This window comes from Electrophorus electricus, chromosome 21, assembly GCF_013358815.1.
Source record: "Electrophorus electricus isolate fEleEle1 chromosome 21, fEleEle1.pri, whole genome shotgun sequence".
Taxonomy (NCBI): Eukaryota; Metazoa; Chordata; class Actinopteri; order Gymnotiformes; family Gymnotidae; genus Electrophorus; species Electrophorus electricus.
This window is the reverse complement of record NC_049555.1, coordinates 8,956,177-8,974,023: the sequence shown is the minus strand read 5'-3', so window position 1 is coordinate 8,974,023 and position 17,847 is coordinate 8,956,177. Positions and strand designations below refer to the sequence as shown.

At 41.5% G+C, this 17,847-nt stretch overlaps 1 protein-coding gene across 2 annotated transcripts; it reads right to left on the bottom strand.

Moving 5' to 3' along the window:
• Positions 1 to 1,276: 1,276 nt before the first annotated feature.
• On the bottom strand, positions 1,277 to 17,082 carry sin3ab (SIN3 transcription regulator family member Ab). 2 transcript variants are annotated; one of them, XM_027004762.2, is made up of 21 exons: positions 16,889 to 17,082; positions 14,856 to 15,108; positions 14,280 to 14,462; positions 13,989 to 14,095; positions 13,422 to 13,719; positions 11,965 to 12,216; positions 11,590 to 11,742; positions 11,294 to 11,449; positions 10,978 to 11,064; positions 10,326 to 10,444; positions 8,891 to 9,101; positions 8,513 to 8,629; positions 8,170 to 8,408; positions 7,861 to 8,044; positions 7,131 to 7,725; positions 6,580 to 6,749; positions 6,181 to 6,354; positions 5,811 to 5,903; positions 5,491 to 5,585; positions 3,041 to 3,242; positions 1,277 to 2,832 (listed from the first exon to the last, which is right to left on the bottom strand). In XM_027004762.2, the coding sequence occupies exons 2-21, from the start codon at positions 15,033 to 15,035 to the stop codon at positions 2,611 to 2,613; spliced, it is 3,837 nt and encodes a 1,278-aa protein (XP_026860563.1). In that variant the 5' UTR covers positions 15,036 to 15,108; positions 16,889 to 17,082; the 3' UTR covers positions 1,277 to 2,610. The 2 variants fall into 2 exon arrangements, with proteins under 2 accessions (XP_026860563.1, XP_026860564.1); XM_027004763.2 differs by having other exon boundaries at positions 10,978 to 11,061.
• Between the last annotated feature and the right edge of the window lie 765 nt (positions 17,083 to 17,847).

Genomic DNA, 17,847 nt, shown 5'->3' with positions numbered 1-17,847 from the left:
TTTGTTTTTCCTTGTGCTTTTACCACTCAAAACACAAAGAGTATCATTATGAAATCTTTTATCTTCTTTATACATCCAGCTATTCAAGCAGTCACGCACAATAGAAATCATGCTCAGTAGAAAGACAACATGATTAGAAACAGGATAACAAGTGAAGTAAAAAATGAAAGTAAAAACAAGTACGTTTTTGTGAGCAACGATAAAATGTAAAAAATGTAGCAGCAAATCTAGTGTCGCTCAGGGCAACCCAGTAAAAAGGCTTTAGGTTTCCACACCCCATTTGTGAAAAAGCACTATTCTGTCTGACAGCATGGTCATTTGTCTGCTGTGAGGCCTACCCACTGTGGGCCTGAAGGTCCCTCTTTCAGCTGTTGCATGAGAGAAAAGGCAACAATGGTCTGAGCTGAGATCAGTGGGCTTCTCACTGAGTAATGAGCCACAACACCCACTAGTGAGACAGAAAGTTGGTTTGGGTGAAGAGGCAACCAATGCTAGCTCTTTTGGCCTATGTAAGACCTTTGCATTGCACATTGCACATCAGCGTTTTCCGTTAAAAAAGGCCTCCAGCACCCACAATATTAAGTGCACTAGTCTGGTTTTTCCTAGTTTCTCTTACCATCATAAAAAATATGGGAATATTATTGTGCTTATGATTTAAGCTAGCAATTTAACTCTTAGTTTGATTACAATGGAGGATTCATGTTTCAAGAGAAGCCAGCAAGTGCATTGTACAGGTTACATCATCTATAAAATGGGGAGGACCAATGCATATGCACAGTGTACACTGAACAGATACAAAAAAAAAAAAAGTAACATTAGATTACAAAAAAAGGTTGCAGCACATTAGTCTCTGTAGCCAACAAAGCTAACCAAATGCTCCCTCTGCTGTCATTTGTACACAATTACATTAATCAGATTGCAGAGATGTGTTTTTGATATTTAATGGGAATTCATTCCCATCTTTGAAGTGTAGGGCTTGTTTATCTGCATTTTGCCTTGTTTTCAGTGTGCCTAAACCAATTTAACAGGATCAGGAGACCTAGTTAGGATAAGCAGTTTGTGGAGCTTTACTCATTCAGTGACTACGGTAAGGAATCCAGCAGATGAACACCTCTTCTCATGCTTTTGAGCATGTAAATCCCACCATATGCACCTTTCAGTGTGTAATCTTGTGTCACAGTGAAGACCAATTGTTATAAAATGAGAAACAAATATTGGACTGCTGTCATAATGTGGAAAAACTGTTGTGGAAGTAAATCAATGATAAAGGCATCAGTTTAATCTACTACAACTTTGTTTTATTTCAATCTTTAAAACAATGGTAAATAATACAAAAGGACTGTACATGAGACCATAGAAACATGCTGTCATTGTCTTTTTTTTATAGGCTTTACCATATTCAGCAGTTATCAATGTTTAGCGCACCAAAAAAAAAAAGTGCTCCGACTTCACAACATTTCATATTAGGAATAGGGAGGCAAAACTGGCCAATAACAGTGAAGTGTTTCTAAGCTCTACTCATAATATAGTAGCACGGGCAGTGTCACAAATCTCAAATTTTTTAAATGTGTCATGGAATGGCAATGTACATACAGAATATTTTCGAAAGTTTCAAAGTTCCAGACAACTCACAGCCACAAACATGTAAAAAAAAAGAAAAACTCCCTTTGGTTAAAAAAACGTAATCGGTTTTAATATACAGACCAGCATTAGTCACCTCTGCTATGATAAGAAAAGTCTAAAAAGGTGAACTACAGTTTAATGTTTTCAGAATATAAACAGTCTGGAAAATATACAAGTTATTTACAGTGAGATTCTGCGGCTGCTGCTCTTGCTGTTTTCATGTTGAGGCTGGTATCATAGATCTCCATTAATGCATCATTACCTTGCTCAGGGGTTCTATAAATATTTAAGAGCACAGAGCTGTCACGCAGATCTGCAGCACCTGTACAAATTCACAACATCAAGGAAGGCTTAGCTGCTTGATCCGACACAAACAGCTCACCACACTTGCATCCAACACGTTATCGTTTTCAGTGTTTTCTCCATCCTATTTATCTATGCGAAGTAAAATTTGGCTGTGAAGTGTGTGTTTGCATGTGAAGATATGGGTAAAATTGAACCAAAATAGGTTTTTTCCCCTAATCAATGACTCAATTTCAAAAGACAAAAAAGAAAGAGAAAAATTAGAAAGGAAGTATACTACACGCTGACCTGTGATGCCACTCATAAAAATTAACTTTACATTTTGATTACTTGTGTAGACATTTACACAAAAGACTTTGTGTAATTATAAAACAGACAAAAAAAAGTTATTGCAGTGTACTCCATCATGACTAAAAGACCAGAAGGTATGCCAGCTTGCCATTATGCTCAATAAAAAAGTTCCCATCTAAAAATTTAAGACACTAATAATAATAATAATAACAATAACAACAACAACAACAATAATAACAATCTTGATAAGAGTGAGGAGTCTACAAAGTGCTCCATGGCAACCAGCATTAAATTTCAGTGCTGCTTCAGTCATGTGTCTTTTTTTTCCTTCTTAAAAAGTTAAAAAGAAACCACACCCCTCCGTAAAGGTCACCGCCCCCAGAGAGTGCAATGTTAGGGAGTGGTGCTGTACAGGACCCTGTATCTGTTGATGGTCTGGAAGTGGAGGACGGTGGGCTCACAGCTGGTCTTGCAAGGCTGCAGCCCCTCTTGGCCTTCTCCCATCAGCCACCTCTGATTGTCGGCGGCCATGTCACTGGTCACATGAGCCTTCCTCCATGTGTCCAGCCATGCCTGGAAGCGCTGGTGCAGGCGTGTGCTGACTTGCTGGTGGGACTAGAGACAACGACACATCAACAGCAGCCAAAAACGATATTGCAAGGTGACCAAAATACCAGCATGATGTTGTGCTATTAATGTTATTGTGACAGTCCACTGTGCACCCACAAAAACAGAGCTTCTTGTGATATGCATTTAGCACTTATTGACTTGCACAGAGCTTGATGACAAAGCACCCAGATGAAATCTGGTGCTCCTCTCATACCTGGTGGGCTCTTGACAGCGCTGTGCGGCGGTACATGTAATCCTCTGATTTGATGACATACACCATCTTGTACGAGTTCAGCTTGAACATGCATTCCATCTTGGGGTCGTCTGCGGGGTCAGAGGCTTTCTTGGCAGCTTCCTTCGCCTCCCGCATCTGTAAGTCTGGCCCTTGCTGGCACTTGCGGATGCGCCGGAGATTCCTAACAGAGAGGAGCATCGTGTCAATGTGCAGGAACATGTAAGGAAATACCTTCACCTGCGCTATGCATTCCACTACTTCTGACCCACAACCCATGAACCAAAGCTTGGCGCCTCAGTGCGAGGAGAAAGGAAGAAACCCCAATCAGAAAGGGCTGATCATGTACAAAGGCAACTGTGTACAGTGCACCTCCGCTTGGAGTCATAGATTGCTTTTAACAGGCTCATATCCTTGGCAAATCTCTTTTAAGCACATCAAGTCCAGATTTTGAAAAGGGCAAAAATAAATAAATAAATAAACAAACAAATAAATAAATAAATAAAGCAAAAAAAAAAACAAACATAGAGGTAATTTCCCCGCTTCAATAAAGACTAAAATTAGAAGTGTACTTACCACACAGGTTACAGATGAGAACGGGGACTGAAACCATGAATCATATTTTGTATTCAGGGCTCCACTTTACAGAAATTGAGATGCACTAGCCAATTCTCAGTAAAAATAAGAAATGACAGTTAAAAGGCCAGGATATGGGTAGATACTTTTTGTAAACATCAACAGTTCAAACATATGGCCATGCACAAAGAAAAACCTACTTGGTTGTCTGTTGCATTAATTTTCAAAGGGCAAACTGTGAAGCAACATAAATATGAAATTGGGGATAACAGCCTGAACCGCCCAATCACACATCTGTGGTGAGATGCACAGAACGGAAACAATAGTGAGTGTCAAACACCACATATCAAAAACCTGTTGCCAGTTCATGTACGATCAATGTAAAAGCTATCCAGCACTGCACACACTGAAACATGCATGCCAAACCAAACCACAAAAATAATTGATGAGAACAAGCCAAGAAACATCTTCCCATGCAAGTGCAAGTGCTTGAGCTTTGGGAAAGAAATGCACGCAGATTTGAGGATACAGTTCAGACCAGCATTTTATTTTGACAAGCCCCTCTCCCCCCAAATCTCAAATACAGCTGTATGGGAGTCAGTCACACACAGTGGAGAGTTACACTTTTGCCCACAGCACCACCCTGTAAACTGACAACTGCACCCAGAAGCACAAACTACAGCCGGAGGCGCACTGTATCTATGAAATGTGTAATACACAGTGTCTGCTGAGGAAAGACCAACACTCAAATTATAAAGACCATACAACCATTTATAAGAACATGAAAAGCTTCCATACATTGATCAATTCTGGTCACTACAGAATCATTTATGTGAAAGTCATTGCACGAACAGAACAGCACAAAAAATGTTTTTATATCTGATAAATAGTATAATCGAAGGCTTTCAATCTGTAAGCCTTATGCCATTTAAAAAAAGGTTATGGAAAATCTACTGAAAGGACCTGTGGATCTGTTGAGGGTACTGAGTGAATCAGCCTGTTGATCTAATCTCAGTCTATTTATCATTTCATTCCCCAATGCAAAGATGAACTTCAAAGGAACATGCTTACCCAACAATTCCTTATTAAGAGTAGTGGTATAAAAAATATTTTTTCCATACTTACATATGAAGTACAAAGATTAAAATCATATGCATTTGCTTCCTGCATGTCAGTTATTTTCAACATCACAGTTATAATAAGCAGTCAGAATTGAATAATGAAATGCACCATGGTTTGTATCTAAAAACCAAAAAAGGTTTCAAATGTTTCTGACCAAAAATATCTGAAATAAATAATCACTCCTCTACTTACAATGCAGTTCATAAATAAAGTACACACCAATATTAATGTTCCATAGCATCCCCTGAGCAAAAAGAAACAGCCTAACAACTCCCCTGTCCCTTAAATAAATTTCAGTAAAGTGCAGTGGCAATGAGAGAAAAGGTTTGTGTTTGAGTGGGAAACCAGTGAGGTGATTATAAACAGAGGCAGTTTTCAAAATGGTTCCCCAAACATTCCACCACAGCAGACATAACCACTGAACGTGCCTACATTGCATCTGTTCCATTACACCATCGAAACTGATGCATGCCAGCAAACCTGTGTGTGGCATGGTGTTCTACACATCCATAACAGTGATTACACTTTGGGTGAAATGCATCACTTGACATACTGCAACATCATACTGTGCCCTGACGTTCTTCTGACCAGACCCAGAGGGCCTCCCTAAACGATGGCCGGAGTTTTGAATAGTCTATCTATCAGGCTGAAGGCAGGGGTTCGCAGGAGGGGCTTCGGTTAGGAAAGCCGCTCACGGCTCTGGGCTCAGGAGACAGGTCGGGGCCGAGCCTCACCTGGGCAGAAACACGGGCTTCTGGGAGAGGTGCTCCCGCAGTTCCGGGGATGCAGAGTCCGTGTTCAGGTACCGCTCCACATAATCGGACCAACGCTGTGCGAATCAAACAGACACACCTCTTAGAATGTCAGCAGTAATAGCTCATTGCCTTATAAAGACATCCAAAGATAGGTTTGGATTGTGGGGAATTTCAAATGAATGTTTATAACAAATGAGATCAACAAAGTAAAAGAAGCAGTGCAGTGATGTCGGTGCTGAGAGTGTAGTGGGGAGAGTGATGCAGTGTTTTGAACACAGGGTTAATACGGTGTTCTGAACCTCGGCCTCCACGGGCTCGTCCGAGTTTTCCTCCTCTGTATCCAGGAGCTCCACAGCTACCTGTACACTCCCTTTACTCTTTTGAAACAGTAACTGCAGAGAAACCACACACACACAAACAATGACACAGAGATACAGCCTGCACAGTGTTTTCAGCTGACTAACAATTAGTTTAATTGAAGGACAGGTAGCATGGGGCAAACTGAAATCGCCTACACAGAAACGATATCCTCAAACTCCATCTTCTACCGTACGTGTTAAATCAAACCTTCTGCATCATTTTCAGTTACAGAGTGCAGCAGAAGTTCTCCCTGTAGCCCCTGCTGCTGACAGGCTCAAAAAAACTGCCATCATCTAGAGCACGCCGTACCTTGAAGCAGTTCTCATCTGCCATCAGCTGCTCAGCTTTGCGCTGGTAGACCACCTCAGCACTTGCCCTGTTCGCCTGAGTGGCCACACTCCCACCGGACGCTTTAGTGCTGCATTCGCTGAGAAACAGGTCTGTCACCTGAATGCAGATCTCATCGCTCACAATGTGCTGGAGCTGTGGAGGGGGGTGGGGGGTGGGGTGTAAGGGGAAGAGGAGAGGAAGTATTCAGCTCCAAGTCAGGCTCCAGCCCAACGCCTTGGACAGAAATATCGAGGGCGTTAAAGGACAAGGAGCTGAGCCCATGCTGAACACTAAGGAAGATGTGTAGGAAGACTGTTGAGGGGCTGTCTAGAACCCAGACAATTGTCATTTATATGTGGTTATGCGAGTGTCCCCCACCTGCCGGACGATGCTCTGGATAAGCTTGTCCATGGTGAATGCGATGTAGGCATGGATGGTGAACATCTCCCTCAGCTGGTCCTCGTACTGACACGTCTCCATGTTCCCATCCAGAAGATTGCGTACCATCTCCAGAAAGGCCGAGTAGTAGTCCTCAACTTCAATGTCCACTGTAAAAGAGTAACGAAGGACATGATGCAACAGAAGTGGTTTTCCAGCCAGGAAACCCCCCCTCCCCCCCTAGGAAACCTCGTTCACAGCTGAGAATGACTCAACCCTCCAACACATGCTCATTTCACCATATGCGTGTACACGTCTCGGGTCATTACCGATCCGGTACTTACATCCCCCACGATAGTGTAAACTTAAAATATATATTTAAATTGCTTGCACAGCTGATGAACAACCTTTGTCCAAAACACCTATAGCTCGCCTGCTGGAGCAGGTAGAGCAAAGTGCTAGCAACAACAAGCTCATGGGTTTGAGACACAAGGGTATTTAAATTTATCAGTATTCATCATACTGTGATGTTCGTCAGAGGCCGCACTTACTGGGTTCCCTGAGCCGGAGCTGGACGGCGGGGCTGTCGTTCTTCTCTCTCTTGAGACCGAGCACATTGCGCTCCCACTCCCTCTCACGCACCTCCTCCTCGATCTGCCGCTCGGCCTGCTCGTAGATGCGCAGCAGTCGTGAGCAGAGCATGTGGTGCAGCCGCAGGAAGACATACCAGTTGTTGTTGACATAGAACAAGTTGTAAGCCTCGTCGACGGTGCTTGCATTCTGCTGCTGCGTCTGCTGCACTGGCACCACTGGCCCGGGGCCGAACAGCAGCTTGGACTTGGCCGATGCCGTTCCGTTAGGCCTCTTGGCACTGTCCACATCCGCCTCTGCTGCCTCCTCATCCTCCTCCTCTTCCTCCTCGACGTCGGAGAGCTCGCCTCGCCTGGCGAACAGCATGTCGGGGATGAAGTGGTAGATGACTTGCTTTATCTTGTACTTGTCATCCTTGTGGATGCTGGATTGCCTCTTGACATGGTGGATGATGAGAGAGGCTGCGTCCTCCAGGATCTGGCTGTCCTCGTACGGCAAGGTCATGTGAGGGCCGGATGGAGGGGCGGCACTGTCCTCTGATGCCTGCTCCTGTCGCTACATGGATCACACAGCAGTTAACCATCACAGTAACACCAAAGGTGGCTGGACAAAGAATGAGCATGTACACAAACATACAATGTACAAACATACAGACAAAAGAGAAACAGAAATTCAGCTCCGTACTCTCACCTCATCGTACTGAGCCTCAATTTCGTTGAGCAGTGTCTTCGAGCGCAATACTTTCGTGTCATTCTGCTTGAAGTTAATGCCCTGGTGGTCTAATGACTTGAGGTAATACTTCTCATTCTGCTCCCTCCAGATCTTGTTGAATCCCCTCTGAGCCTCACGCCACTCTTCCTCTTTCATTTTCATTCTGAAAACACAGTGTCAGTATGCACCTCACCAAGCATCAAATAGAAGAAAAACTTGCCCAAAAAAAATGGTACTAAAAACAGTAAAACCAAATGTATTCATTTTGACTGATTATTTTAGGCTTACCTTCTTAAGACAATGGGTACAGAGACTGAAGGATTCCTTTTTAAACCATCAATGATGTCAGCAGCCTTGTCCCCATATATCCTTTGGATAGCTTTGCGGTGAATGACCTCAGAAGAGCCTCCGATAGTGTTGTCCAACCTAAATCTGGCCTGCTCCTCCGCAGACATCCGTGACAGTTTCTTCTGAACGGTCTCCAGCACACGGATGGTGGCCAGGTTCGTCTCCAAGACTACATCAAGCTACCCAAAAATATACATGCGCATATTGTATAGTACAACCTGACCAGTGCCTGGCATCAAATACATTCAATGCAAATAGGTAGACATTATGGGCCTTCTCTTACCTCGAAGCGCTCGTCTTCACATCTGTATATGTGCTCTTCATACTGGGTCTTTTTGGAGCTGACAAAAGTTGAGTCCTCAGACCAGGATGGGAATGAAACCCATGTGTCGTTCAGCACCTGAAAATGTTTTTAAATCAATTCATTAAAATCAGCATTTAAGATGATTTAAACATTTTGTATTAATTATATGACCTGATTCTTTCTTTGTTCCGATGATTAATTTAACAACATTGTTGCAAAAAGTACATCAATAAAGAACAACATTCGAATTTAAGTAAATCAAGGCTAATCAAATAAGGAAGTATATATTAAAACAGACTCTTTAACAAGATGTCTGAATGGAAGGAAGCCATAATTCACATAAATCACTGTCCTCACCTCCTTACAGAGTGGAGTTCTTCCTGTGCACTTGGGCTGCTGGAAGGTCTTGGGCAGAGCTCTGTAACTGAAACCTAGTCTCTTGCAGGACGAATAGTCAATCTCCATGGCAATGCCCTCTGTGGCCCGCTCTTTGGGATAGCTCTCAATGTGGGTACACTCTTTGTAGCCCAGGAAGTTCTTGAACCAGGTAAACAGCTCTGGGAATTTCCTGCAACAAATAATTTTTTGGCAATCAAATGTCAGAACCACAGTAGAAATAAACAGGGTCATGTTTCTCAAAAATAAAGGTTTTGCTTAGCATTGATCTGGTTCTATGATTACCCTTATTAAATTAGCAATAAATATTTTTACCACCAAAAAGGAGCAAACAATATTTATGAAAGTGATTATTATTTAAAATTTTTTTTACAATAAAATGCATTTGACATGAGATGAAGAATTAAACTGCACTGTAGACCTCAAAATACAACAAACAAACCACCACGCCCCACACACAATTTATGCTCCCTATACTAGTCGTCCCCCCCCCCCCATGACTGGAGGCAGCCATGTTTAAAATCATCCAGGCCACTAGATGTCAGTATAACGGCTGTGCCAAAAAGCAAAGAAGGATTGGAAACATTGGAAAAATGACTCCTTGCTCCTTTAACAGATGGGCTGGTATTTCTGCCATCAAAAGTTTATAAAAATTTATTTGTTGACCAAACAGATGAAGCCATGCCAACTTTTAAGATTTTAATATTAATACTATATTTTTAAGTAACATATTAAAATATAATACTTTGCAAATGACTTCAATGGTAATGAGAGAAACATTCCTATTGCTTCCTGTTCTCTCTTGTTTTTATTTTTGCAGGCACATTCAATAGAGCACAAGCAAAATTACAGACTGCGTCACGACCTGATCCGTTTCCCTGCATCCTGATTTACATATCTTAAGCACACCGTTGTCATGCCATTTATGAACATTTTACAGCACTGTCATAGCCGTATTATAAACAATAGTCTTACTAGATGTGACAAAAAATTCCAGATGCATTTATACTTGTAATTCTGCCAAGAAACGGCAGCACACATTGTGCTCGTCACTTTGAAAAAGAGAGAAAAAAAAAAACAAAAAAACCCCCACCAGCATGATGTACTTCAACACCGAGTTAGAGTTATTTACAAAATGTTAAGGTTTGGTTTAGTTTGTTTATTTTTATGAATTAAAAAGTTACATTTATAAATTATATTGACGAATTTAAGGATTAAAAAGTTAAAATGCTCAGTACAAAATAAAATCTACTTGGTTTTTTGGTTTTAGTGGGGAGGAATTAACACTTGGTTTATGGTTTCAATTTTTGATTGTGTCTTCTCAATGTAAGGAGCCATTCTAGTAAGGATTTTAACACATGCCCTTTTATCTAATGTTTAGCAACTTCTGACTCACCCTAAGAAAGGTAGCACCAGTTGCACCAGCTCTGCTCGGGAGATCACCTCTTGATTGAAGATCATCAAACAACGCAGGAAATTGTCATAGGCTTCTGCACTCCGCAGTGCTTTCCTCACCTGAGATAAATTACCATAAATGCGATAACCATTCACGTGAATCAAATTTCTGTAATTTAGTACTCCTTTAAGCTCCTCTGCATCTCAATTTGGTCCCATTTTCATATACAAATAAAATACACTACCAGTCACAAGTTTGGACACACCTACTCTTCGGTGATTTTTATTGTTTTCTACATTTTAGAAAATGGGTGAAGGTTATAAAATTGAAATAACACATGCGATTGTGCAGTGTTAAACAAATACTGACTGTCTTCTTTCAAAGTAGCCACCTTTACTTTGATGACTGTTTTGCACGTTTGGTGTTCTCTTAACTAGTTTAATGAGGCAGCCACCTCTGCTCCATCAGTCTTGAAGAAATTCTCTCACATGCTGAAAACATGCAGGTTGACAGATTCTGCATGAAAACTATTTGCTGAGGGGGCATTTAAAATGAATTTGAATGTGTCCAACCTTTTACTGGTACTGCACCAATAAATCAATCAAAAGAACAGAAAACTGCAGAGTGACAAAGCAACCATGTATGTACTTACCTTTTCAAAAAACAACGATTCAGTGCCAATTCCATATTTGCTGCCTTCTGCCATTGGATGCTCTTTCCCCATAAACTTTGGTTTCTTCTGGTAATAAGAATAAAACAGCAGGTTTTCAAGCTGGTAAACAAAGCAACTAAGTGGACTCCTAACATGACACCCACACACACACACCCACACACACAATATATATATATAAATAAAAATAATACACACTCACCCACACACATTTATGCATCCACCAAAATAACCCGGCCCACTACTCTGCAAAAGCTCAAACAGCAGGGGGAAAGGGAAAGCATATTGCAGTATTTACCTTTACAGGTGGAGTAGCACCAGGCCCAGTATGTCTGCGGATCTGACAGCCATTCTGGTTAAACCGTTGCTTGTTGTTGAGCTGAGGCCTCTTCAGCACACTTCCAGGGTCTATACGCACAGACTCTGCCTTATCGGCGGCTGTTTTGCTCAGTAACTGTACAGAATAGAAAAGCATTACAATGCAAAGAAAGGTATTACAATGCAAACCAGACCACAGTTAGAATTTTAATTAGAAGATGTTTGGTTTTTCTAACCAATTTAAGTGCAACTTAAGTTTATCATCAGACTGCTTACCACAGAACTGTTGGCATCTGGCAGAAACTGCCCAAACTCAGATAGAAGGTCCTCCTGGTTCTTGAAAAGTCTAGCCACCTGAGCGTACACTTCCTGCTCAGTGAGAGCTGGAGTGTAGTTCCCCCCTGCTTCCTTAGCATTCCGCTGCTCCTTCTACACAAACAAGCCCTCTCTTAGATCCTTCCCAGAAACTAGCTGGTAGGCCAAGTATACTACTTTGTTCAAAGGCCGATTTATCTGTTCGAAGAGTCTACAACATGTTAAATAAGCAAAGATTTTTTTTAAAACATCAAGCTATAAAGGACACTCTCCCATAAATAATGTCTTTTTTCTTCAAAGCTGCTTCTTGTCCGTTTCATCTGCATCGTATCTTACCTGGTACGTGTGCAGAATCTCCAGGAAGGCTTTGTAGATGTCTGGCTGCCCCTGAAAGCGGTTCTTGATCTTGTTCACGTAGTTGATGGCATGGTTGAACTCCACGGGCTGGTTGTTCTGCAGCGGGGGGGCACTGGCAGGTGTGCTGCTCAGCGGAGTGTGAGACTGCACCGATGGGGAGCGGGGTGAAGCATACGAGGGTATGGATGGATTGGGCTGGCTGGTTGGGGTCAGTGCAGGAGACTGCATTGGCTGTGGCAAATGCAAAGATTCTATATTAGTATTAAAACAGCACTAGGTATGTGACAACTGTCTCGGTTGCCATCAATTCCATCCATAAGTGACCATAATTTCTGCCTGTATGCTCCAGCACACGTAATTAAACAAATGCAGTCTTCAACAGATGCACACGCACAACTCTAGATACAAGAAGTGAACTGTGTGGAAATTACAACAATTTTTATACATAGTGCTCTCATTTTAGGGCTCCAAAAATAATTGGACAACTGTCTACTCAGTTGGATCTTGGCTGACTATGTGTTATTACTTTGTTGCTTTGTCATGTACAAGGGACACCAGAGCCAAGTCTATGTAGTTGGTACTAATGTAGTCTAAGTAGTCACAGTCATGGCCAACACATATGGTGCTTCAAAGGCAGCTTTTAAGAAGGTAAGACAAAAGAACTTGTGATCTTAGCAATGTCAAGTGGTCAAGATGAACATGGAAGATACCAACCACTGATAACCCTCAAAATCAGAGGGTTACAGGTTACAGTTTCTTAAACAAATACACAGAAAGTGTTGGAAAGAGGAAATAATGGAGGAAAAGAAAGTACAAATGGTACATAGCATCACATCACCTGTAAGACATGGTGGAGCGAATGTCATTGCCTGAACATGTATGGCTACTGGTGTTGCTGGCTCATTTGTCTTTGACTGATAATGAACGTGACATCATGACAGCAAAAGCATTACAAAGTCTGAAGTGTACAACAGCAAATCCAACCAAATGCCTCATAACTCATTGGGACGAATTTCAACCTTGCAGCAGGACAATGAGCACCAGCATACTGTTAAAACAACTTTGGTGGTTGTTAAGGTCAAGAAGTAGAATGTTCTTGACTGACCAAATAAATCATTTGACCTGAATCCTACTGAAAAGTGTCTTTGGTATTGAAGACAAGAAGAAAGGCCAAAGTACTGAAGAACAAAAGGGAACTAAAAATGACTGCACTCACTACAGGCTTGTGCATCACCATCGTTCTGTAAAATGGGGACTATGTATAGAAAGGGCTGAAAGTCCTGCACGCTTTACTTAGTACATGAGTCAATAGGCCCTAGAAAGATTCCATTTCAAAATCAATGTGCCACAACAGGAAAACAGCGCAAAAAATGTCACTGTCCCAAAGTAAAAATACTACATTTGAATGAAGTGTATGTAGTACAAGTACTGCTTACCTTACTGATCTTGGCAGGAGTTGGCTGACTAGGCATGGTGAGTGCAGCGGTGCTGGTGGGAGCTGGGGTCTGGGTCTGGGGTTGTGCCTGAGCCTGCTGTGTGTAGGGGATGTTCTGGACTGAGATGCCATGTGGGGTGATGTGGTGGATCTGGCCTGGGGTCGTGACGTTGACCAGGTCGTTGGTCTGCACTTCTATCTTGTAGCCGGGAGGCAGGAAGGTGTTGAATCCCATGATGAGATCTGGGTGGCCTTTAAACAGCTGCGAGACTCTGTTAATCACGCCTGGAGTATCGATGCTGGAAACACATAGGTCATATTAACTCAGGGGAAAAAGAAAGTCAACAGTTTTCAGAAACAAAATTGCATGACCTCTCATTAACAGTGTACTATGTGCAAGTTTATCAAGTAATTGCACAGTAATTACCTATTTACCACTTTCCTAACACAGTAGTACAGCATAAATAGCTTATTCTATGAAAGGTGTGCAATAAAAATAAATATAGCATTTTCTTTTAAACAAAATAATCTTGAAAACATTTAATGACAGCACAGACATCATACTGACCTTTGAGATTTGAATTCTTTCATTATATCCAGAAAATCATTGTACACTTGTGGCTGATTTCCAAACTGGAGCTTCACTTGATCAAGGTAGGAAAGGGCATCTTCAACCTGTCAGCCCACAAACACAGGGTTGTAATACTAAACAGAAATCACAAATAACCAGCAAATGACTGCCATTTACGTTGTCAGACACAACATAAGGTTACTTATTTATTCATTTGTTTGTTTAACTTTTGCGTTTACTGTGCTGTTCCTAAATTACACTGATAACATCTGGGAAAAGGGGTCATACTTTAAGTCTCTGAAATTGTTGCTGGCCTGAAGGTGGGGCAGAGGCAGCAGGGGGAGCCTGAGAATGGCCCTGTCCTACAGGAGCTCCCGTGGGCTGGACCGCAGGGCTGTGGTGGTGTGAGCCACCATGTACGGTGGGGCTGCTTGTGTGCCCGTGTCCTCCAGAGTTCTGTGTCAAGGGTACCTGCAAGGGCAATGGACAAAAGAAAGCAAATCCAAGGTACTCTTAGCATAAAGATTTTTTTGCCGAACAAAAAATGTCTATGGAAAAGCTAATCTTGCAGTCTTTTGTGACTGATCTTGCACATGGATAAGCTGCAGCTGTGCAGTGCATTAACTGCAGTTTTAATAATATAACTGGTTGAAGCATCTGTTTGTGTCTCAGATGTGACATTATGCCAAGCTGTATTCTTTTCAGTTGTTTTTTTATTTTATTCTTGCACTACTATATTCACCAGTTATTTAGAAAGGGGGAATAAATTATGGAAGGAATTACATATTCTAGATTTTGTTCCTATGAAATTGCTAGCAAGTAGAGAAAAGGCTACTTAAAACCTTTTTTATGACTGCCACATACCTGATAGGTCTGTGGGACTGGGGAGTACTGCACAGTGGTAGAGGGCTGCATGTTGTCTGAGGCAGCCTCATACACGGACGATGCAGAGGAAAGGACGCGGTGCTGAAAGCCCTCTGCACCCCCTGGAAGCCTCCGCTGAGACCCAAACGCTGTATCCTGATCCTCCAAACGTCGCTTCATTATGTACTCATGCTCCACGGCTTAACAGGACCCAGCGCAAAGAAGCAGTGGATCTGAGGCAGCTGAGAAATAACTGAACAAACAGTGCAGGGAGACTCTTGTAAAATGCAAGGTACATATTTTTACCAAGAAAATTGTAAGTTACATTATCAAAAAACAAGCCATATCTATTACTACATAAATATGGCATTAAAAAAGAGCAATGTTTTACTCAGAGTACTGAAAACACTGAACAGCTGTGCGGATTCATGGTGTTTAGTTTTGTCTGTTCAATGCAGAAACATAAAAGCCTGTCACATGGTTGCTGAACATCTATATTTTGCAGATCAGTTCTTAAACAAATACTAAAAAGACTGCAGCGCACTGTGTACAACTTTATGCTACAGCTCACCTGGTAGAGCAGGTAGAGCAAAGTGCTAACAACACCAAGCTCAAGGGTTCGATAGCCAGAAAGCACACGCACCGTCATACTGAAAAATATATTTAAGTCGCTCTGTGTAAAGCGTCTGGCAAAGGCAGACTGAAAATGAAAAAAAAACCAACCAAAAAAAAACCGAAAAACAACCACAGAATAAAAAAAAATCCACGTAGCGACAATGAATCAATGGCAGCACCTTTCAAATTAGTACGACAGATTAGTGCGACTTTGTATACTTATTTTTGTTACGGTATAATGCGTTCAGATATTATGACAGCTGTCGACATTTGGACATTTAGGGAAATCACCTTATAAACACACGAATATTCAACAAGCACAATCTGTTTGTTGCAAAAAGTGTCTGCTTTTCACGAGAGGGAATACAGCTACGCCGATCTTTTTGGAGACGGTTTTGCGCCGTTAACTCGCTCTCTAGACTGTATCTGCCATTAACGCAATAGCCAATGTCAAAACAAGGATTGCTAGCGAAGTTAGCAGTCTTGGTAACTAGCTACCCACTACAGCTTCGATTTTAAGTACCTACAGCTGTCTTAAACAACGGAAGCTGTCAGTACTTCGCTTTAAACTGCACAGAATTCATTTAAAATACACCAAGTTTGGCCAAACTTTGAGCTTCATATCTTTACACTGACTCCGCTTCTTTCCCCTCCCCCCCGCGCCAGGCCTGGCTGTGACCGCGAGCTGGCCACCGTATACCAATCGCACACACGAGCTACCTAACACGAGCTACCTAGCACGAGCTAACTACAAGGCGACTATTAGCTACCATATCTTATCTGAGCTACCATCGTTTACGCTGGCTACACGTGAAGCGTGACTTGTTATTTTTGCCAAGCGTTTTACGGAATGGTAAAGAATGCCTCGCACTGCATCAAGTAATACATGTATATACATATATACTTAATTAAATGGGCAAGAAACGCTGCCTTAGTTGGCTAACGTTAGCTGGCTTGCTATTCAGCTAGCTAGCTAACTGTGTTTTTTAAAATCAGGAAGTCCCGATGAATGACTTTTACCGGTCTACGACCGAATCAACAAAACAATGCCAGCTAGACAGTCAGACTGCTGTGTTCGTGTTGTACAATTGTATAAAGTAATTCAGGAATTACTTGTTGTAATTACAGTTAGCCAATCATTAGCTAGCCAGCTAGGTTATATGATTGGGCATATGTTCAGGCAAGCTCAATTTAAAACGCGTTAGCTTGATAGCTAGCTAGATAACTAGCTAGCAATAGGTCTCTAGTTTGCATTTATCTTTAGGTTCTGTGTATTACCTACTGTTTTTCCAAGAGTAAATTAGTCTTCGCTAAATGAATAAAAGGCAAAGATCACCCCGTTGTTTCTAGTTTACATAATGCTCTGCTTTCAAGCAAAATCTAGAATGGCATAGCTAGCTAGTAAATAGAAAACTCACCTCACAAGTGTGACCTGAGACAACAAAGTCTCCTAGTCAGTCCACGTTTAATCACTCCAGTATTACTCCCCAAAAAATCTGGACAAATAAAATTGTTCTAAAACGTTAAACAGCGTAAAGTCTGAAATCTAAATGCCAAAATAACAGTGTACTAACCATCCATCCAAAGCGCCAGACCTCCAATTACATGCTAAGCTGCTAATTGGCTAACATCGGAAAACAACCTCAGTAGGTTTTTCAACGGGAGGCGTGGCTTTGAAATGGGCGTATCCTTAGAGACGATAGTAACTCCCCCCCCCCCCACAACATGATTGGGTATATTTGAACCTTATGACCTTATTCGTGGTTAGATTCGTATCAAATTTACACAAGTTTCGCTCGAAGAGTAGAAAGACTAACATAATCGCACCTTTGCAAGAGTGATAAATATTTTCAGACATCCAAAGTATTTTACAAGTTCAGATGTTTAACTTAAGCACTGGACAGACGCGCGCATCGTTTTGTCATCTGCTTTCATCTTTGTGCCTTTTAAAATTGAAATAGGACCTAGCATAAATGTGCTGCGGATGTAGTAATTGCTACTGTAATTTAAACTATAATGAAAAGCTAAAAGACGCTGTTTCATGTTCATTTTCCCTCTTTTCGTTTACACATGTGCTTGCACATTGTGAATGACAATAAAATTGAATTGAATTGAACTGAGTTGAATTGAATCGAATTATATTGAAATGAATTAACTGGCTTAAGACGCATATGGAATGACGTTTCTAGGGCTATAGAATGGCGAGTATTTTCTATGTCTGCAACCTATCACACAAGGTGGTTACTAAAATTACTTAGTTAAAATGAAGTTTATCCTATTTTGTTTTGCTTTTAAAATGTAAAGTTTACAATTGATAATAAAGTAGTTAAATTATTTTTACTATGAAAAGAAGCTTTAAGATCCGTCTCTGAAGTCC

Excerpts from the sequence above, each read along its gene's own strand:
- sin3ab (XM_027004762.2), bottom strand. The coding sequence starts at position 15,035 with ATGAAGCGACGTTTGGAGGATCAGGATACAGCGTTTGGGTCTCAGCGG. Across the intron at positions 11,065-11,293 it reads GTGCTACTCCACCTGTAAAG|AAGAAACCAAAGTTTATGGG; the intron begins GTAAATACTGCA and ends TCTTATTACCAG. Across the intron at positions 8,630-8,890 it reads GAACTCCACTCTGTAAGGAG|GTGCTGAACGACACATGGGT; the intron begins GTGAGGACAGTG and ends AAACATTTTCAG.